The following is a 23,099-nucleotide window of genomic DNA, read 5'->3' as shown; positions in this document are numbered from 1 at the left end:
ATTGAATAACATTGATATACAATAAACTGCACACATGTATAGGGTATGATTTCATAAGTTTTGACACCCACAAAAGTATCATGACAATAAAGCTTGCAAACATACTCTTCACTTCCAAGATTTCTCTCATGTTCCCTTCTAATCCCCCTTCCCGTACCCCCTTTCCCAAACACTGACCTGCTTTTTGTCACTGTGGGCGAGTTAGAGTGTTCCCGATTTTTAAATACTGGAATATTAGACCCTGTATTTACTTTTTGTCTTCTTTCATTTTAATTATTTTCAAATTCATCCATGTTATATAAATAGTTCATTTCTTTTTATGGCTAAGTAGTAGTTCATTGAAGAGACATACCATAGTTTGTTTATCCACTTACCTGTTGATAAACATGGATTATTTCAGGGTTTGGGTTACGACAAAGGTACCACGAACATTTGTGGAGAAGTCTTTGCATGGTCATATGCTTTCACTCCTCTTGGGCAAATACTTAGGTATGACATGTCTGGATCACATGGGAACTCTGTTTAGTATTTTGAGGAGCTACCAGACTACTTTCCAAAGTTGTTGGATTAAATACGTTTTACGTTCCCATCGTCAGTCTGAGATTTCCTGTTCCTCTATGACTTCATCAACACTTGATATGGTCAGTCTCTTTGAATCTTAGCCATTCTAGAGTAAGTGTTTAGTGATTCAATGTCACTTTGATTTTCAAATTTCCTAAATTACTAATGATCAGAGCCTCTCTCTGGTGCTCATTTGCCATCCACGTATTTTCTTCGGTAAGGGGTCTGTAAAGTCACTGCTGTTATTTTATTGAGTTGTAAAACTTATTTATATATGTTCATTTTTTTATATCAGATATAAGCTTTGAAAACATTTTCTCCCAGTCTGTAGCTTGTCTTTTCCATTTTTTTTTTCTTTTTTGAGACCCAGTCTTGCTTTGTTGCCCATGCTGGAGGCAGTGGTACAATCTCAACTCACTGCAACCTCTACCTCCTGGGTTCAATTAATTCTTGTACCTCAACCTCCTATTTGGAAATACAGGTATGCATCACTACACCCAGCTAATTTTTATATTTTTAGTGGAGACAGGGTTTTGTCATGTTGGCCAGGCTGGTCTTGAACTCCTGGACTCAAATGATCCTCCTGCCTTAGCCTCCCAAAGTGCTGAGATTACAGGCATGTGCCACCACGCCCAGCCCTCCGTTCTTTTAATGTTGTCTTTTGAAAGATAAAAGTTTTAATTTTAATCGAGTTCAATTTATCAATTCTTTCTTTTAGACATTGTGTTTTTGAGATAATAAATGATTAATTCTTGATCAAAAATAATTATGCCTATGTTTTCTTCTGTAAGATTTGTAGGTTTAAGTTTTACATTTAGGTCTATGATCAATTCTGCATTTTTTTTAATACGGTGTGACGTATGAATGAAAGTCCATTTTTTGCGTGTAGATATCCAATTGTTTCAGGATTGTTTGTTGAAACGACTGTCTTTTCTCCATAGAATTGCCTTTGGTCTTTGTCAAATCAATTGAAGATATATCTGTGGTTCTATTTCTGGATTTCTTTCTGCCCCATTGCTCTGTTTGTCTAGCATTACATCAGTGACTTACTCTTGTTTCCTGTAGCTTTGTAATAAAAGTTGTTTTGGCAATTCTAGGTCTTTTGAATTTCAATATGAATTTTTAATTTGTCAGTTTATATGATAAAGTGTGCTGGAATTTTTATCGGGATTCTGTTGAATCTGTAGATCAGTTTGGGGTGAGCTGATATCTTAACCTATTAGGTCTTTTGACTCATAAACAAGATGTTTGTCTCTCCATCTATTTAGATCCTCCTTCATTTCTCTTAGCAATATTTTTATAGTTTTTAGTGTATAGGACTTTCATATTTTTCATCAGATTTATCCCTAAGTATTTCATATGCACTGATGCTGTTATAAGTGGTATTTCTAAAAGTTCAACTAATTTCTAATTGTATTTAGAAATACAATCTATGGCTGGGCACAGTGGCTCACGCCTGCAATCCCAGCACTTTGGGTGGCTGAGGCGGGCAGACCATTTGAGGTCAGGAATTTGAGACCAGCCTGGCAAACATGGCGAAACCCTGTCTGTACTAAAAGTACAAAAATTAGCCGGGCATGGTGGTGTGCATTTGTACTCCCAACTACTTGAGAGGCTGAGGCAGGAGAATCGCTGGAACCTGGAAGGCAGAGATTGAAGTAAGCCAAGATTGCACCACTGCACTCCAGCCAGGGCAATAGAGCGAGACACAGTCTCAAAAAAAATAAAAAGCTCACACCTGCAATCCCAGCACTTTGGGAGGCCGAGGTGGACGAATCATGAGGTCAAGAGATCAAGACCATCCTGGCCGATATGGTGAAACCTGCCTCTACTAAAAATACAAAAATTAGCTCGGTGTGGTGGTGTGCGTCTGTAGTCCCAGCTACTTGGGAGGCTGAAGCCAAAGAATCACTTGAGGCAGAGGTGGCAGTGAGCCGTGATCACACCACTGCACTCCAGCCTGGTGGTGACAGAGCGAGACTCCATCTCAAAATAAAAAAAAAAAAATACAATCTATGTTTGCATATCAACTTTTTATCCTGCAACCTTGCTGATTACATTTATTAGTTCTAATAGCATTTTGTAGATGCATTTGATTTTCTACACAGTCAAGCATGTTTTCGGATAAAGACTCTTCTTACCTCTTCCTTTCCAATCTGGATGGTGTTTTTCCTCTTATCTCATTGCAATGACTAGAGTCGTCAGTACGCTGGAAAGTAGAAGTGGTACAAGTGAACATTCCTCTCTTGTTCTTGATCTAAGGGAGAAGGTATTCAGTCTTTCACCGTTAAATATGATGTTGGCTGTAAGTTTTTTCATAATGTTCTTTATCAGGTTGAAGATGTTCCCTTGTATTTCTAGTTTGCTGAGATATTTTACAGGAATGGATGTTGGATTCTTCCAAATAACTTTTTAATATCTCTTGAAATGATTATATGGTTTTTCTCTTTTAATTTGTTAATACGGTAAATTATATTAATTTTTTTATGTTAAACCCACCTTGCATTTTTTGGGATAAACCCCACTTGAACATGGCATATAATTATTTATATTTATATGTGTGTGTGTATATATATATGTATGTATATATATATATGTTGCTTGATTCAATTTGCTATTTTGTTGGACACTTGGGGGTAAAAGTTCATGAGGAATGGTCTGTTGTATTGTTACTATATGTTTTTCTGGTTTCGGTATCATTTCAGGGTAATAGTGGCCTCTAGAATGCACTGGGAAGTATCCCTACTTTTTCCGTTTTCTGGAAACTCTGGAAGTAACGTGGATCAAATGGTTTTATTATATTCTTAAATGTTTTGTAGAATTCACCAGTGAAACTATCTGAACCTAGACTTTTCTTTGTTTAATGGTTTTAAACTACAGCTTCAATTTCTATATAGATTCAGGGCTATTCAGGTTATCCACTTCTTGAGTAATGTTTTGTTTTGTTTTGTTTGAGACAGAGTCTCTCTCCGTTGCCCAGGTTGGAGTGCAGTGGCGCATCTCAGCTCACTGTAAACTCTGCCTCCTGGGTTTAACCAATGCTTCTGCCTCAGCCTCCCAAGTAGTTGGGATTACAGACGTGCACCACCACACCTGGCTAATTTTTGTATTTTTAGTAGAGACAAGTTTCACCGTGTTGGCCAGCCTTGTCTAAAACTCCTGACCTCAGGTGATCTACCCGCCTTGGCCTCCCAGGGTGCTGGGATTACAGATGTGAGCCACTGAGCCTGGCCTGTTGAGTAATCTTTAGTAGAGTATTTTTCAAGGAATATTTTCATTTCCCTTAAGTTGTCCAGTTGATTGGCATAAAGGTGCTCGTACTATTTCCTTATTTCCTTTTAACACCTGTAGGACGCGCACCGGCACGGCCTCTCTTGTCCCCGGTATTGATGCTCTGTATCTTGTCTCTTTTCTCCTACATAGAATTGGCATTAGCAGTTACCCCTTTTTTTGTTTCTGCTCTCAGGGGTTTACAGCTTTCAATAGCCTTCAAGAATTTGGATTCTTCCAAATAACTTTTCAATAGACATCCCTTGAAAAGTTGTCTTGTGGTTTTTCTCTTTTAATCTGTTAATACAGTAAATTATATGGATTTTTTTTTAAATGTTAAACCCACCTTGCATTGTTTGGGATAAACCTCACTTGATCATGGCATGTAACTCTTTTTATATACATTGCTTGATTTAATTTGTATTATTTTGTTGGACTCTTGAGGGTGTAAGTCCATGAGTAATGGTCTGTAGTTTTCTTATATCTTTTTCTGGTTTTGGTATCATTTCAGGTAATGGTGGCATTACCGTTACCTTTATACTTAATGTATAGCGTTAAGCTTAAAGTTTGCTATAGGTTCCATGTTAAAATAATCTTCATAAGATTATCTTCTATTATCAGATTATATTCTCAATTTGCTTAGTTTTTTCTTCCACCTTATGAATATGAAATCTTATTAAATGCTTTTTCCATATCTATTGAGATGACCACCGGATTTTTCCCCTTTTTTCTCTTAATGTGATTAATGACATCGATTAGGCATAGTTATTAATATGGTACACTGACAAAGCAGTATATACTATAGTGGTTAAGAACAGAGCTCCGGGCCAGGCACGGTGGCTCATGCCTGTAATCCCAGCACTTTGGGAGGCCGAGGCAGGCAGAGTTTGAGACCAGCCTGGCCAATATGGTAAAACCCCATCTCTACTAATAATACAAAAATTAGCTGGGTGTGGTGGGTGCATGTCGTCCCAGCTTTTCGGGAGGCTGAGGCAGAGAATCACTTGAACCTGGGAGACAGAGGTTGCAGTGAGCTGAGATCACGCCACTGCACTCCATCCAGCCTGGGTGACAGAGTGAGACTCTGTCTCAAAAAAAAAACAGAGCTCCAGTGACAGGCTGCCTGGATATAACATGGTTATGCCACCTACCAGCTTCCAGGCCTTGGGTACTTTTTTAAACTCTCTGTTCCTAAGATTCCTCCCTCTCTAGAAGGGATATAAATCATAGTCTGTCTCATGAAATCGTTTTGAGACTAAATCAGGTCACATGTGCAAAGAGCTTAAAATGTGCTCAGTAATGTTTGTTATTTTTAGTATTAGATCCTGGCCTAGATTATTAAAACCCGACAGCAAAAAGAACTGCCCTGAGATTTAAGCAAGAAGGGCCCAGGCCTCTACTTCAGAGGGCTCCACAGGGCCCTGCTCAGGTGGCACTGCCCCTACAGATGAGGCATCTTCAGGGCCCGATACCTGCAAGAGGGTCCCCGCACGTGGAGCATGGCCATTGTAAGCACACACGCTCCGAGTGTGAGGACAGACACGTGGTCCAGACGCCTGTCCACTTATACTGGCCATGTTCCACGTGCAGGGGCCCTGGAACTCTGCTCAAATGCCCCAAACCTGCCCTCTGGGACTGCAAGGGCTTTCCACCCTAGGTCTAATGTCTATATGGTAGAGAGCTCTGGAGTACAGACTCCTAGGCTGGAGAGGTTTCCAAGGGATGGCTGTTTATGGTAGGATGTTGATGGAATTTATGAAAATAGACTTATCCAGGCAGACGCATAGGATAGATTTTGTTTAGCAGTACGTCAGCTTGATGTGTAACTTTTCTATATGTAGACATATGGTATGTATACGTCCAGTTGTACCATTGTCTTGAGCCCTGCCAAAGTCAGGTTCCCAGCCACACTGGCATACCAGGTCATCTTACTTTGCAGAGTCCAACCTGCTGCCTCCTCTTGGCCTGGGACCGTGATGCACATGTGCTTATCTCCAGGCCGAAGACCTGATGTCCCCAGATGTGTTGATTCATTGTTTGGGAAGCAGGAGGAGAGGGGTGAGAGTAGCTGTGGGAAGGAGGTCTTCCTGGGATCGCTGTGAGGACACTCTGAAGAACAGGGCTGCCATGGAGGCTTTGATTAGTTCTGCAGCAGAGAGCTCGCCATGTCTGCCAGGCTGCAGCCCTCTTGCAGGCATAGGGGTCAGGGTATCGGCAGGAAGTCGACTGCACCCCCAGAGGATCAGCATGGGTGAGATTAAGAAAAGGAGCATTGGCTGGGCAAGGTGGCTCGTGCCTGTAATCCCAGCACTTTGGGAAGGTGACGTGGGTAAATCACCTGAGACCAGGTCTTCAAAGCCAGCTTAGTTAACATGGCAAAACCCCATCTCTACTAAAAATACAAAAATTAGCTGAGCATGGCAGTGGGTACCTGTAATCCCAGTTACTGGGAAGGCTGACGCAGGAGAATTGCTTGAACCTGGGAGGCAGAGGTTGCAGTGAGTGGAGATTTGTCTCAAAAACATTTAAAACAAGATAAAAGGAGTGCGGGGCTGGGTGTTGTGGCTCACATCTGTAATCCCAGCACTTTGGGAGGCCAAGGCGGGTGGATCATGAGGTCAAGACATCGAGACCAGCCTGGCCAACATGGTAAAACCCTGTCTCTACTAAAAATACAAAGATTAGCCAGGCATGGTGGCACACGCCTGTAGTCCCATTTACTTGGGGGCTGAGGCAGGAAACTCACTTGAACCCAGAAGGCGGAGGTTGCAGTGAGCCAAGACGACGCCACTGCACTCCAGCCTGGGTGACAGACCAAGACTCTGACTGTCTCAGGAGGGGGAAAAAAAAAAAAAAAAAGAGTGCAAGCCCCAAAGGGACCAGGGGCAAGAGCCTCCACGGCCACCCTCACCAACTTGGGGCTCTGAGACCCACCCTTCAGAGTCCTGTACAGCTGGGGGCTGAGGGGCAGCTGACCCAAGAATACTCCCTCAGCAGTAGGGCAGAAGCTGAAGGCAGCATTTAGAAACGGGAGTACAGGGAGTGCTTCTAATTTTATGTGGGCTCAGCATCCAGTTTTTAATGTAAGTTTACCTTTCATCTACCAGGAGCAGAGCTCGGTTGCCCTGACGGGGTTTCCAGTAAGAACTCCGCCTCACCCAAATGGCTCCAGCTGGTGGCCAGAGATAAGAACTTGGAGGCGCCTCTCCCCTCCCCCTGTAGCAGGTGGGGCTCCCTGCTTGTGAGGTCGCAGTGTGGTCTTCTAGAAGTTATGCCTGCCTGCCTTAAACCCACCAAGAAAAGATCCCCATGGGAAACCTGTTTGGAAAAATCCCCTGGACACAACAAAGGCCCTGCTCAGATAAGGGGGCCTCTTTCCCTGTCTGTGCCCCCTGGCCTCTGTGTGTATGCATGTGTGTGTGGGTGCATGTGTGTGTGTGCATGCAACCTCCAAGTGTGCCAAGTACCCCCCAGTCCCAGGGTCTGTAAGAACTAAAAACTCTTCAATGTTTGCATTGTCCTTGAAGTCTCATTGAAGCCCTGCCCACAGTGCAACCCCTGATGGTCGGGCAGCCCCAGAGGGACCCGCACAGGTGGATCTCCAGCTGTGCTCTGCTGTCCTGGCCTCTGTTGGCTGCTGGGGACAGAGGCTGCCAGCTAAGTTGATAAACTCAGTTTCATTCAAACCTGGTAGTTAGGCCCCTAGTTGGCCTGGAGCTGGCTGCAGTTAGGAAGGGACCAGAAGGAAGGGAGAGGAAGAAGGCAGGTGTCCCCAGAGAAGCTGAAGAACCTCTGGGGGGTGGGGTGGGGGTAGGAGAGAGGGAGAGAGAAAGGGAGGGAGAGACAGACACACCTGGTGCTGCTCCATCCCTGGCAGCTTTGAGGCCCAGGGCCAGGTCTGAGGTACCCTCAGCTTTGTTCTCGAGAGAATCCAGGGCTCTTGCTTCAAAAAGAACACGCCACATCCCGATGCTGTAAGGGCCCCATTGGAGATCCTTTCTGATGCACTCATGACTTCTCAGAGACCCTATTCCTGGAAAAGCAAGACTGTCACCTAGAAGGAGTGACCTGGGGTCTTGACATCTCTCACCTACCTCCCCCGTCTTCCAAGAAGAAAGGGCATGAGAAATGCTGGCACCTTGAGGTAGAGAAGTGGTGCTCTGGGCAGGAAGGAAAGCCTCCCGGAGGAGCTGTCACTGAGCAGAAGCTTGATGGGCAGGGAGAAGAGGAAAGGAGCTGGCAGGCAGAGGAGGGATCCCCGAGGATGGCAAGCCATCTGGTCACCAGGACTCTGGGGAGCTGCCAGCGGGGTGCAGGAGTGGGCCTACTGTGTGTTGGAGGAGCTTTGCCTAAAGATTTGCTCCAGCTCAACCAGGCCCTGTCACTCTGGCCCTCTTCCCTGGAGGTGGCGCTGGCCCTGTGTGCCGTGCCGTGCCGTAGAGAGTGTGGTCTCCCCCGCTGCTCACCTGCTGTGAGGGCACAAAGCCGGCAGTGCCACCAGATCTCCTGTGTGCCTCCCTAGCCAGCAGTGTGGATAACATTCCACCCCTGTCCAAGGGTCTGAAAATCCAGCAGGAAAGGCAGCAAATGGACACACAGTCACGGTGCTGCTGGTGCGAATGTTCAGGGCAGCTGGAAGTGCAGAGAAAGAGGGCCCACTTTAAGGCAAGCCAAGGACACATGTCATCAGGCTAGAGGGCAGCGAGCCTTGGCGTAGGAGTAGTTAGAACTAAAATAAGAAGGGCTTTCCATGCTAGGCAACCAAGTTAGTAACTTGCTTTGTAGGCAAAAGGAAAGTATTAGTGGATTTTAAGCAGAAAAATGTGTTTTGAAAGCGTTTTGGAAGCAGTGAGGGGAGTGGTGAAAGGGAGGTGGAAGCTCAGAAAGAGCTGAAAGGGGCCAGGTGTAGTGGCTCACACCTGTAATCCCAGCATTTTGGGAGGCCCAGGCAGGAGGACTGCTGGAACCCAGGAGCTTGAGACCAGACTGGGCAACATAGAGAGACCCTGTCTCTACAAAAAAATGTTTTTATTGGTGGCCAGGCGTGGTGGTGTGTACCTATAGTTCCAGTTACTCAGGAGGCTAAGGCAGGAGGATTACTTGAGACTGGGAGGTTGAGGCTGTAGTGAGCCATGATCATGACACTGCACTCCAGCCTGCACGACAGAGCAAGACCCTGTCTCTAAATAAATGAAAGAATGAAATAAAATATAAAAAGAAAGTGGAGGGGGTTCCTAACTCTGATTTGTGGCTGTGCAGAAGCTCAGGTGGCAGAGCTTAAAATATAAAATATAAAAAGAAAGCGGAGGGGGTTCCTAACTCTGATTTGTGGCTGTGCAGAAGACAGGTGGCAGAGGCTGACAAGGTGGTGACCCCACCCGAAGCCTAACCAGCTGAGTGGGGTGACTTGCCGCCCATTGGTCCGAAGCCTCACTTTTCCACCCCTTCCTTCCACCTCCACTTTCTGCAGCATTGAAGCATGCTGCTTGCCCATGGGCGATGCTGGGGGGACATTTCTAGATTCCATTGTGTCAGTCACTGACCAGGCAGCCGGGCACATTTCCCATATTCTTCTGCCATGGCAATGTCAGGTGTTTCTGGCAAGGTAGAGGCATTGAGAAAAATGGACAAGATCTTTACATTTTTGGTTTAACTGGAGACCAAGGTTTTGAAAAATTAGCTCAATTTCTGTCTCAAGGGCAGTCACACCGTAGTCTAAAGGGCTAAACTGCTTCCACCAAACACCCCCATCCTGTGTGCAGCCATACCATCTACCACGCCTGGGCTTTAACGGCCCCCTTTGCTTCGAGAGAAAATGCCACCCCACTTCTGGTGCCCCCTGAGGTGGTGACAGCAGCTTGATCTGGGAAGGAGAGCACAGTCCCCTCAGATGGACCTAGGTGGCACGTGGCCCAGCTGAGAGTTCCATACCCAGGAGTCAGCTCCAGGCCTGCCTGAGGCTCTGGCTCCTTTCACCCCTCAGTGCCAGCCTCTGTGGGAAGGCTGCCCCAGGGAGGAAAAATGGCTTTCTGCTAGGCTGTCTTCCTGCCGCAGCATTAGAAAAGACTTGAGCATGGCTTTGAGGAAGTGAAGTGACCCAATCAGCTTCTTTCTCCCAAGACCTCTGCTCAGGGCTTCCCCAGTGGGAAACAGGGCTGGAAAATGGCACCTGATTGGAGGTAGCATTGTTGCCTGGAACAAGGAAAAGGAGGGAGAGATCATCAGGGATAGGAGAAGGTGCTGAGGAGACAGTGACATTGTGAGTGATGTGACGGTGGCAACCTAGCTCTGAAGTCAGGGAGAGTGGCCGCGGTGTGTGAGAGGCTTCCTGAAGCCAAGAACCTCCAGAAAGGCAACAGAGGCTGAGGGAAGGAAGAATGCGGGCAACATCGGCAAAGCCAGTGCTGGAATCATCCTAGAATGTGGCAGCGGAATCTTTGCAGACCTGATAGATGTTTTAAGAAAAGAATCTTTTTTATTTGAATTTCAAGTAGGAATTGGGCTGTGTATTATGTTCAGCTTGACTCATTGCAAATAAGTATTTTGCCTCTCTCAGAAATGACTTTTGGTAGCAGAAAATGAAATAAATTTAAAGAAATCAAAGCATCTTTCCTTGAGGGAGTTTTGTTTCTCACAGCCCTTACTCTGAGCTTCATTTTCCTGTGAGAAACTGAGATTGCTTATGAAAATGGCCGAGTTAGCAATTAAAAGCATGTTTAAATTACATGTGTAAGAGAAGATAAACACATTTAAACAGACTTCTATGTGTTCTATTTTTGATGTACTTCACCTAGTGAATTCTGTTGTTTTAGAAAAGCTTTATTTCTTTTTGTAAACTTGGGACATGGAAAAAAAACAGAAAAATCTTATTTCTAAGTGACATAAATAATACAACATCATCTAAAATCATCAAGTAGGACAGGGGGGGTGGCTCAGCCTGTAATCCCAGCACTTTGGGAGGCCAAGGTGGGCGGATCACTTGAGGCCAGGAGTTTGAGACCAGCTTGGTCAACATAGTGAAACCCCCTCTCTGCTAAGAATAGAAAAAATTAGCTGGGTGTGGTGGTACACACCTGTAATCCCAGCTACTCGGGAGACTGAAGCATGAGAATAGCTGGAACCCAGGAGGTGGAGGTTGCAGTGAGTCAAGATCACGCCACTGAACTCCAGCCTGGGTGACAGAGTGAGACTGTCTCAAAAACAAAATAAAATATAAAATCCTCAGGTGGACTAGATTTTACTCAAATACATAATACTAACCTGATGTTCCCATTTACTTTTGTGTTCTTAGTATATTATGAAGTGGTAGAAATCTCTCAAATTTTTACAAGTTCTAGAATTCTGGGTTATCAGAACGAACACTGGAACCACTAGAGTCAGTCTGACACATTCTAACACCATCACTAGCCATTAGGACATGCTGGGGGTGGGGGCGGGATCTGATCTAGGTGGAGATCTCAGATTTGCCATTCCTAAAATTGGCCTGGGCTAACCTTGGACAAATGGCTGAATTTCTCTCTATGCCTGAGTTTCTTCATCATAAGACAGGGATATTATACTTCTGTGTCAGCTGGGGCTAGGTTTAGATGTGAATGACAGAAAACCTGACGTAATAACGGCTGAAACGAGAGAAGGTGATTTTTCATCTCCAAGCAGCCCAGAGATAGGCGGCCCACGGTGTCATCTACTTGGGATCCACCGTGCAAGGCTCTCATTTTGAAATTCCTGCGTTTCAAGGGGATGTGGAAGCCGGACTGTGTCCAGTCTGTGGAAAGAGGAAAACACGTAGAAGCCCGTGCCCCCTGCATGTGCAGGCAGAGGCTGGAGTTTACATAAACCACTTCTTCTAGACTGTAGGCACGAACTCAGTCCCATGGCCACACCTAGCTGCGAAAGAGGCTGAGAAGTGTGGTCTCCAAGAAGCAGTACTGGGAAATAACCAGGACTCTGCGTCACAATCGGTTTTACTGGGCAGTTGTGAGACCTCGTGTATTGATGCATATCAAACACTTGGGACAGGGCCTGGCACACAGTATGTGCTCAGTTAATGCTAGCTGTTACACAGGAAGTGGTGGAGGCAGGCAGTTTGGCAATAGGGAAATGCATATGTCCAAAGGAGAACTGCTTCTCAATTGTCCTTTCCTATTCTTTCTTATCCCTGATGAGTCACTGGTTTGGGTAGAGACATAGAATTGGGTAGAATGTATTGATGCAGGATAGAGAGTCCAAAGTGTTGTTGTATTTCTAATTCAAGGACATCTCATTCATGCCAGGAGCGAGGGTAGTAATTTGGGGCTTAAAGCAGTGATTGCAATACTGTTGTGCAGCGGGTCCAGGCAGGTGGTGGGGCTGAGAAAACTGGGGAGCACACATGCACTCTCTAAGGGATGATCACCCTGTACTGGGATTAGCGCTGCTAGACCTTCCTGTTTTTAAAAAATCTGGATTTTTATATGACATCTTTTTGCTTGCCTTGAACACTGTCTTCTCATTATGGCCACAGGCAAGCAATCAGTTCACTAAGACCACATGAGATGAAAATAATTAGGTGAGGGCGGGCTGGAAAAAGCTATCAGGAGCTGCAGCTGGAGGGCATGAGCATAACAAAATTCCGGGACACGGTTACATAAGAAAGGACATCGGGGTGAGCTTCAGTTTTCAGCCCCTTTTCAGCTGGGGAGGAAACCCAAGGAAGAAAGAAATGCTAAAGCTACACTCTAAAGACTTGAGTTTTGCTTGATAGGCTGGAGGGATGGGATGATGACTATTTTCCAACATTTAAAATGCTATCAATACTAGAAATATAATACGGCACTCTTTTAAACAAGAAAAAGTCACATTTCTGCTTTTATGGTTAACTACCTGATTTAAGTTTTTGTTCTGTTTTCTCTCCATGAGAAATCTCCAAGCATAAGATTATTTTACTCATTACTTCTTCCACTGAGGATAAATCACTCTGTTCGAATGATGTTTTCTCAGGGCGGGGATGGGAAGTGTCTGCTAATCAATAATAATGAACCACCAGGTACCACGAGGGTCTGTAATCAAAGCTGTGGCTCCCCTCATTATCCCGCAGCCCAAGCGTCCTGTGGGGCCATATGTAGCTTTCCAGAAGAGCTCTCTCATGGAAAGTAGGAAGGGAATAATTGGGTATTTCTCCTAAGAATTCATGAGAAGGAAAAATGTGGAATGTTACAAGAAAGTCAATATAGCCTAAGGAAAGCTTTAATAGGCTTTCTCAAGTCCGTCACTTTGGCCAAAACGGGGAGAGAGAATGATAAATCAGAAATGCAAGGCTCTCTGGCTGCTCGAAATATGAAATAAAGATTTTTTTTTTTTTGCTAAAACAATATAGTCTAAAAATGTCAAGGCTTATTGCCCAGGTTAATGGTTTTTGATTTCTTGGTATCTGAGGTTAGCCACAGAGGAGTGTAATATTATAAAGTCACCTGGCTTCACAGCGGGTCTCAGTTTTACTTACCAATAGACTTTTATTCTCAGATTAAGGTAAGAAATCCTCTAAGAAAACCTTCCTGAGACTCCTGTGTGACTCTGAGCTACTAGGAATCTGATGCTGACTTGCAAAGTCACTTCGTAAATATGCACTTAGCAATATGATTGTATGATTCTTCCCCCCTTTAGTCTTTAAAAAGCACTCTTGGGGTATTCTCAAAGATACAGAAAATACCATTGGGGTATATTGAACTATGTATATCATGACAAATGTTTACTCTTCTGGCTCAAAGATGATAATGATAAAATAAGTCTAGTACCCTGATTTGTATAAACCGTGAACACATGCTTTACCATACTAGAAAACAGATCACCTTAGGCACCAGGCAGTAGAAATATCCAATTAAAGAATCACACCTGCTAAAACTAAAGGTATGATAGCTATTGGATCCAAACATAAAATAACAGAAAAGATAACCGAGAGGATGATTATTATTTCTCTCATTTTACATACGAGGAAAACTAACATGTAAGTTGGGTGGCTTGTCCAAACGCACCCACTTTGTAAATGGCAAGGTCTATCTAGATCTGGACTCAGGCAGTCTGGTCCTGTGATTCTTATAAAATGTGTTTATATTTTACAGAAATAAAAGAGTATAAAATATGATGCAAGCAAAAGAGATCTCAAAATTGACTAGGCTGTTTTAAAAAACAGCTAAATAGAACTTCTAGAAGTGAGACAGAAGTGAAATTTAAAACTCACTGAACAGATTAGACTACAGACTAGACATAGCTGAAAGTAAAAAAGTAACTTGGAAAATAGTTTGAAGAACTGACCCAGAATGCAGCACAGAGAAAAAATGAGAAGTAAAATATAACCAATAAGGTAAAAAATGTGGAGGATAGAGTAATTTCATTAAGCATATGTTTAACAGGAGGAGCTCCTAAAGGAGATAACAGAGCAAAAGGGGAAGAGCCAATGTTAAAAGTAACTGAGACATTTTACAGAATTGACGAAAGATAGCAATCCTCAGCTTCAGCAAGCCAAACGATCCTAAGCAGAATAATAAAAAGAAACCCACATCTAGACACAATTGCAGCAAAGCCTCAGAACACCCAAGACAAAGAAACAGTCTTAAAACAGTCTGAGAATAAAAATACGCAGACCTAGTTTGAAAACTGATTCATAACAGCAACACCAGAAGCCCAGAAAAAGGGACTAATATCTCTAAAATGTTGAGGGAAAAAGATTGCTGTCTAATTATTTGTGTATCCAGCAAAATAATCTTTCAATGTGAAAGCAAAATAATTACATTTAAAGATAAACCAAAGCTGACAATGTTTATCCCTAATGACTCTCACTAAAACTTCTGAAACACACAATTTAGGCAGAAGGAACATTATCCTAGAAGGTAGGTCTGCAGTTCAAGAAGGAACAGTGATTACTGAAAATGGGAAAAATGTAACTAAATCTAACTATTGGCATTGACTGTATAAAACAACAATGATAGTATGTAAGTTGGGAGAAGATGACTGGACTTAAAGTAGGCTTAGATCTTTGTGTTGCTTGTGAGAAAGGTACAGTTATTGATTAAATTTGTTTGGTACGCATATTAAATTTCCTAGGGTATGCACTAAAAGGATAGAAATTAGGTAGGGAGGAAATGAAAAGTGAAGGAAAAATCAATCTAAAAGTAAGAATGAAAAACATGTCACCAAAAAGGGGTCACAGGAAAAAATAAAACCAAAAATGCTATTCAACAGATGATGAAAACAGATCAGTAAGTACTATCAATGGAAATAACTAATTATTGCGGGAAATTAAATGACATAGTTTGTAAGACTAATTTAAAAAGACCAACCAGGAGAAAGTGACAAATTCATCATCCATCCTGGGGCAGTAAGTGATAGACTCCCCAAAATGAGATGGATTTTGACCCATCAGATTAGGTATGGATTTGAAATCACAATGACATGTACTCAGTGGTGTGTGCCTTTCAACTGGAGAGTACAGATCTTTCTGAAACACACATATAACATTAGTTAGAACTTACTAGCCTCAACAAATTTCAAATCATAGACCATATACTCTACCACAATGCAGTTTAGAAAACTACAAGAGAAAATCTAGAAAAATTCTGTATCTCTGGAAAATTTAAAACATACTTCTAAACAACCCAGGTGTCAAGACAATCATGATAGGAAATATTAAAATACTTAGCATTAAATCTTGTTTGACACAGAGTATATCATTTACAAGGAAATGTATAATCTTTAATAATTGATACTCAGCTTAAGCATTCAACTTAAGAAATTAAACAGAATAATCTTCCCAATAAAAAGTAAAGACAACATCATACTGAGATATAAAATAAATTCATGTGGAAGCTCATAGGACCCACAATGGCCTGGATAAGAAGCAACAGTCAGGGAAGCTTTCCTATCAAGGTTTATAAGGTGTGTATTAGGACCAATGGACTAGAACCGGCCAATGGAACAGTGAGCTCCACACAGTCCCACACATATGGGAAGTGACATGGCAGAGCTGGCCTTGCACACCAGTGGGGAAGCAAGGTACTTTCAGTACAGGGTATTGGGACCACAGGGGATAAAACGTATAGATCTCCACTTCCTATTACACACAAAAACCAATACCACATGGATCAAGGTCCTTTATTCTCAAGTGTCCGGTGTTAGACAATAAATTAAACAGTGGCCTTGCTCTTAACCATGTAATTCTTTTTCTTAGTCTAGGCTTTCAACAAAATCCCTATTTATTCAACAAATATTTTCAATGTGCCAGCTCTCTTCCTTCTATTGTTCTAGGCATTTGGAATACAACAGTAAACCAAACAAAGACCTCCACCCTTGTAGGGTTTACATTCTTGTGGATAATTGACATGCATAGCAGTTACTGCATATCAGGTACTTTATTATCCCTGACATATTCAATCCTTGATGGATACTACTACGTCTAAGTGTCAGAGCTAGGATCTGAAGTTAGCCTGCCAGCACTCAGAATCCCAGATAACTACTGTTACATCTACTGCCTTTCTTACTGCCTTGGTGAAGAATGTGCCGTAAAATGCTTTTGCTTAAACATGTGTGTGATGATCCCAAGACACTGGTATGTGTAATGAATTAACTCTTCTTCTGCAAATCTAATGTACTGGATAGGTACCATCCATCCTTGGAAGAATTTTGAGAATAGCTTCTCAAATCATTTTCTGTGTTGTATGGTTCAGATGAGAAAGCCTGAGTGGTACAGAGACCACTGTGCTCCAGCCTGGTGCCAGAGACCCTGTCTCAAAAAGCAAAATAAGCAAAAACTGAGGTACAGTGTTTCCACTTTCTGGGGAAGCTTATCCATACCTTAAAATCTAATGCTGACTAGGTGAAATTCGGACAATGTCATATATGAGCACCTAGTTTTTTGTTTTGTTCTGTTGGTAGATTTTTACAACTGCCATCTTCATTCTACTCTCAGAAAGTAAAGCTTTCAAGACATCTGTTTTGTGTCATTCTCAGGATCCCACGGTCAATGAATTTGACAATCGATAAATCTTTCTCTCCAATTCCCAATATTTTCCTTTTGTAACTGCTTCATTGGAAGCTTTGATTACATCTTATACTGTCTCAACCTTCTTGGCTGGACAAAACTAAGCTTCCTTCTGCTTTGTATTTCCTTCTGCTCTGCTAAGATGCTGTTCCAGCTCTCATAGGGATAGCAGGGATGCTGGGAGGTCCGTGTAACAGATGCGCTTCCCCTAGTACAGCGCCCCTCCTTCCTTCCTTCCTGGGCAGCCAGCTGAGATGCCTGTGTTACAACTGGCTCCTACTGTTCTCTGTTGCACAAATCAGTCAGCTAAAGCAGCCCAGTTGGTGTTGTACAGTTTAACCTTTCTACCATGAAATGGCAAGTAGGGACATTTGATTATCTTGCATAGGAATTCAGGGATCTGACATTTTGTGGCAAAAAGCTCATCAAAAACGACCACAGGAAAAGATAATGCTGCCATTCTACCTAATATCAGTCACAAAATAAATCCCAGCACACGAAAACCAACTTTTTTTTTTTTTAACTAGAAAAAAAAGTATATACCATATGTCTATGGCTAGGGAAGTATTTTTTTAGTGGTTGTCAAAATACACATATAAAAGCTGATCTGGATAAATGAAATTTAAAACTATGCAAAGAAACATCTGAAACAAAGTTTAAAAAGCATAGACTGAAAGAGGGAATTTGAAATTAAGATTAGTATCCAGATCTTGTAAAGATCTGTGAGAAAAAGACAACAGGAATATGGCCAAAGGTTCACGGAGCTGGACGCGGTGGCTCACACCTATAATCCCAGCACTTAGGGAGGCTGAGCGGGGTGGACTGCCTGAGCTCAGAAGTTCAAGACCAGCCTGGGCAACATGGTGAGACGGGGTCGTCTCTACTAAAAATACCAGAAATTACGCAGGTGTGATGGCATGCGGCTGTAATCCCAGCTCTTTGGGAGACTGAGGCAGAACCACTTGAATCCGAGAGGTGAAAGTTGCAGTGATCTGAGATCATGCCACTTCACTCCAGCCTGGCGACAGAGCAAGACTGTGTCTCCAAAAACAAACAAAAAAATTAACATGATTCAGAATCGGAAACCAGAATAGCCAACGAACATATGACACATGGTATCTTGCCTAGTAATGCAGGAAATACACATCAGTGAAAAATCATCTCATACCCATCGGCTTTGTCTTAAAAACAAAAATTTTAAACACTGACAGTACCTAGTGTCCTTGAGGAAGTGAAGAGATGAGAAGCCTCATACACTGCTGGTGAACTCTGGAGATTAATTTGACCAGACCTGGTAAAGCTGAAAATGTGCCAGGTCGGTGCAGTGGCTCACACCTGTAATCCCAGCACTTTGGGAGGCCAAGGCAGGCTAATGGCTTGAGCCGAGGCATTTGAGACCAGCATGGGCAACATGGCAAAACCTGGTCTCTACAAAAAACACACTCAAAAAAATTGGAATCCAATTTAAATTAGACTGACAAGGATGTCACTAAAAGAACACATAAGTATGCTAACAGACAGGGGAAATAGTATAATAGAAATATTAATCTAAAAGAGGCAAGAAACAAAAAGGTACATAAAATGCCCTGGTCATGGAGAAACAAAAAATGGTTAAGATGTAGATGTAAATCCAAATACATAAATAATTACATTAAATGTAATTGGGTTACATATTCCAATTAAAAGACTATGTTTAAAGAAAATCGATATACTGCTATGAGAAAAATAGGATTAAAATGGATGAAAAAGATGTATTATGCAAATACTAACCAAAAGTAACTGATATAGCTATATTGTATAAAATAACTGTAAGGCAAAAAGCTTTGGTAGAGATTATGAAGGACATTTCATAATGATAGAAGGGTCAATTTACCACAAAGACCTAACAATTCCAAATTTATGTTCACTTAAGTAAGCTAACTTCAAAATAAACACTGACACAAGATACACAAATCAACATTCATAGCATAATATTCTACCACTTCTCAGAAACTGGTAAGAGCCAGGTAAGAAATCTATAATGACACATCTGTAAAATGTAATTAAACTTGACCTAATAAACCAAAATGCATCCAATAAGGATAGAATACATATTCAAGTAGACATGTAATTATTTCTCAAAATTGACCATATACTGGGTCAAAATGGATGTCTCAAATTCAAATGTATGTTTAATGATAATTTAATATGTTGGAGTCAATATAACTAGAAAGTTTTTAAATGTTTGGAAATTAAGCAACACATTCCTCAACTCACAGTTTGAAAAAATCAGAATGGAAACTAAAAAATGTTTTAAAATGAATAATAATAAACACAGCATATAGCCTTAAAATGCAGATTTTAGAAAACAACTAAAAATCAATTTTCTAAGCAATCGTCTCAAGAAGTTTTAAAAAAAAAAAAATGTCCAGCAAATTAAGTCCAAAGAAAGGCTGGGCATGGTAGCTCATGCTGGTAATCCCAGTACTTTGGGAGGCCAGGGTGGGCAGATTGCTTGAGCCTGGGAGTTTAAGATGAGCGTGGGCAACATGGTGAAAGCCCATTTCTTAAAGTACAAAAAAATACAAAAAGTTAGGCGAGCATGGTGGCACGTGCCTGTAGTACCAGCTCTGCAGTGAACTGTGATGACCATGCCACTGCACTCCAGCCTGGGAAATAGAGTGAGAGTGAGACTCGGTCTTGAAAGAAAAAAAAAAAATAGAAAATAAACTTAGGAGCAACAACAAATAATAGAAAACTATTTGAGCCTTGAAAGTAACTTTTAAAACATGTAAGTGAAGTGTTTTTGACAGTTTTAATAATACACTGACTTTTCCAAGAATTCCCCTTCATGTAAACTAAGGAAAGTGTGTGTTGTTTTGAACAAAACTTTAAAAGCAGGGCATGACTGTTGGTAAAATTTCATCACCAGCAGCAAATTATTCATGGTATCATCTCCATGTGTAGTTACTACATTGTTAGTGATTCTATATATTGGTGCAAACAACTGACTGTTCCATTATATTATTTTCATGATGTAGTTGTACCTGAGCATTCGCATTTTGAAAAATTTATTCTAAATCACTTTCATTTTTCTACTGTAATAGGGAATTATAGTCTATATCATACTGGATATAAAGTTACGTTCAAGTATGTTAGGAATTTCATTTTATGATGACAAAGGGGAAATTTCAAAATACTTTTGAGAAAAAATTAACAGGTTTGACAGTTGAGAGTCTCTGGATTTGATGACTGTTAAGGTCCTCCTCAGCCTTAATGGTCTGAGATTTTTTTGTAACCGTTACTTCCAACCACAGCTTTGATCTATTTTGAAACTAGTGTGTGGCAGGTACTGTATGGGGAACAGTATCTCATTTAAATCTACTAATCACCCTTATACTAGGTGGTCACTGTTTATATGAGAAAACAAATTCAGAGACGTTAAATAATGTGTTCAAGTTCACATATCTAAGAAGAAGTATAGAGTTGGACTGACTCCCAAACTTATGTTTGTTTCACTCACAAAAAGGTCATTAACATACATTACTTTACCTAGAAGAGTTAAATACGATTGATCTACAAGAGTGAGGTTAGGCTAATGTAAATTTGTAAGAGTATCTGCCCACAATAGCAAAAAAGAGGAGGAGATGAAATGTATAAATACAGTAGGTACCTTTTTAAAGTTAGGACCAATTAATCACGTAAGGTAGTTATAAATGGATGACATCTAAAAATATATCAGAATAAGTTTCAAGCCATACAAGATTCACCAAAACAATTTTTATTTCCAGTGTTTAATTGGGTATGCACACAGGCATGACACAGGTTTGGATTCAGTAAGTCCTCATGCAGAATTATATTCTTCTTGATAAAGAAGCCAGTTCCATCCAGGATCCACTATCTACACACCTATGTTACAACATTTATATCAAATCTGGTATCTGAAGAAAAGATACACATTTAATATGTTCATTTAAGTTACGTATTTTACAGAAAGATTAAAAATTCAAGTCACACAAAACTCAAAAACTGTATTAAAAGTTTGAATATAAAACTCAGATCCACCTGGAATGACTAAAGAATGGAAGTTCTGTATCCACCTGTGTTAAAACTGGTAAACGTAATGAAATTTGTTACAGATAAAATGCATTCATTTCTTCAATGTAAGTTATCTAATTTTAACAATATGGCACCCTAAAAACCAAATGTATTTTTATGATGAGGCACTTTTGTTAGTGATGAAACCTAAAGAACAAATTTGCTGCACACTAATGCCAGCGATTTTCTTCAGTGATTTTTGGGTATATGCTATGTAGCAAGTTGCAACAAATACCTTGCTCATTTGTATACAACTATCCGATATATTTTTAAATATATATATATATATATGTGTTCTTCTGGCTGTAGTAATGCACTGTAAAGCTATTTCACAGTGCAAAATGATGAAACCAGCCCAAATGAAGGCTGAATAATAACAATTCTGGTACAAGAAAATATTGACATAGTTACTGGAACGTGTAACAGTGGCTTTTTACTTGCTAGAGTGGACATACCCCCCAGTTTAAAGACAGGGATGAAACTGTGCTTTATTGCCTGGGGTTTCAGACAGTTTATGAGGTTGGGCATTTGCTGCAGAATTCGCATTTTTGCTCACGTTCTGGAAGCTTTCTCCATTTATTTGGTCAGGTGACTGCGGTGGTATGGAAAGAAGGGGCCTGTTTGTTGAAGCCAAGGTGCTGGAAGAACTACCTATGTCGGAGTGAAAAGACAAAGGTGTGTCGGTCGTGGCTATTTCTCGTGTGCTAGGGTTCTCTGTCTGGGGATCTCCGCTTTCTCCTCTGCTAAGGTCAGAGGTACTGGTGCGTAGGCGTTCCCTGGCCAGCCAGTCTGAGATGGAAAGGTCCTGGGCTGAGCATTTTGGTTTTAACCGGTTCACAGCTGAAAGTTCAGATTCTCTCTCCGCACTCTGCTCATGCACTTTCCAAAAACTCAAAATGTTGATTTCAGTAGCATCTCTGTGCCCTCCTAGCGTATGTCTGCGCCGGATGCTTTTCCTTTTAGCTGTCTCGGCATTTGCTTTGTGACTCCCTACTCCAAACATGTCATCTGCAGGGGCTCTGGGTCTCAGTTTTAACCGATCTGCTATTTTCGTTTTCCATGTGGGCTCCTGCTTTTCGGATTCACCTCTGGTTGGTGTCAGTAAACTCCCAGTTGACTTTCCTTTTTTCATAACATCAAACACTTTAGTTATGGAAGGTGCTTCTTTCTCATTCTTGGCATCTCCTAGACTTCCACTATCTGACTTGAATCTAGCTGATTTTTTCCTGGAGAGCGTATCACATTCAATGAGTTTATGGGAACTGAAGAGCTGTCTCCGGCTATCTAAACTTGATGTTAAACTTCCCTCGGTGCAACTTACTTCACTTCCTTCAGAATTTCTTCGGCTGCTCTTAGTCACTTCTTGCAGTTTTCCTCGGAAGAGCCTCTCTGAAGTCAAAGCAGTGGGGAAAACGGGAAACTCGCTCTCACTGTCGGTTTCCACAGGCCGCCCTTCGCTGATCAGTTCACTTCTCTCGTCGTCTGCCTCGTCCCCCCTGCTCTCTGCCACGGATTGTACCTCAGGGCTCAGTCGACTGGAGTCCAGGCTAGTCAAGTATGTAGCAGATGATGTGGTGGAATAATCTGAGGTGATGGTGCTGATGTTGGCCAAAAACTCACTATGTTTAGTTTCTGGACTGGTTGATTTCTTCATGGAAAACCTTGCCAGGGAGGCCTGGGAAGATGTGCTGAGCAAAGTGCCAGAGTCAGAGCCTGTCTCTTCAAGGTGGGAGGACTTCTGTGCCAGAAGTGATCTGGGGCTCTCTTTTAGGATGGCAAAGCGACAGCTAAGAGTTGGTGACTTGTTATGTTTTGAGTTGTGTGGTGTTGAGGGTTCCTCGGAAGGCGTGCTCTCTTTTCCGAGTGATACCTTTTCATTTTTTGTTGTGCTGGGGTCTTTCTTAGTGCCTGTTTCTTTGGCAGTGATGATCCTCTGTTTTCTGCCCAGTGTCTCACTTTCTTTTTTGGACTCTTCTTTAGTATCATTGTGACACTGTTCCACACTTTCCTTCTTAAAAAATACATTGTCCAGTTCGTCTTCTGAGCTGCTAGGCTGTGCTTTTTCTTTTGGCTTCTTCCTCTTGCGACTAGCAGCTGCAAAGATGGAGGACACAAGCAGTTCCCTGCTATACTGATCCTTTCCAGATCCCCAAGAACCCTGGGAAGCAAAGAGAAGAGA

At 41.9% G+C, this 23,099-nt stretch overlaps 1 protein-coding gene across 10 annotated transcripts in view; it reads right to left on the bottom strand.

The window, feature by feature from the left end:
- Nucleotides 1-20,587: 20,587 nt before the first annotated feature.
- Nucleotides 20,588-23,099, bottom strand: part of ARHGAP21 (Rho GTPase activating protein 21) — a 127,933-nt gene continuing 125,421 nt past the window's right edge. For 9 of the 10 annotated variants that reach the window (XR_010339548.1, XR_010339547.1, XM_021665426.2 and 6 more), the window contains one exon: nucleotides 20,588-23,078. Coding sequence is in view for 8 of the 10 variants with exons in the window: in XM_021665426.2 (XP_021521101.1) it covers nucleotides 21,384-23,078 (1,695 nt within the window). In the remaining 2 variants the exon portion in view is untranslated. The remainder of the gene's footprint in view (nucleotides 23,079-23,099) is intronic. The other variant, XM_064368597.1, reaches the window with a different exon arrangement.

Source organism: Aotus nancymaae, unplaced genomic scaffold, assembly GCF_030222135.1.
Source record: "Aotus nancymaae isolate 86718 unplaced genomic scaffold, 86718_ANA_hifiasm-v0.15.2.pri h1tg000077l, whole genome shotgun sequence".
Classification (NCBI taxonomy): Eukaryota; Metazoa; Chordata; class Mammalia; order Primates; family Aotidae; genus Aotus; species Aotus nancymaae.
This window is presented reverse-complemented; position numbering and strand designations above follow the sequence as displayed.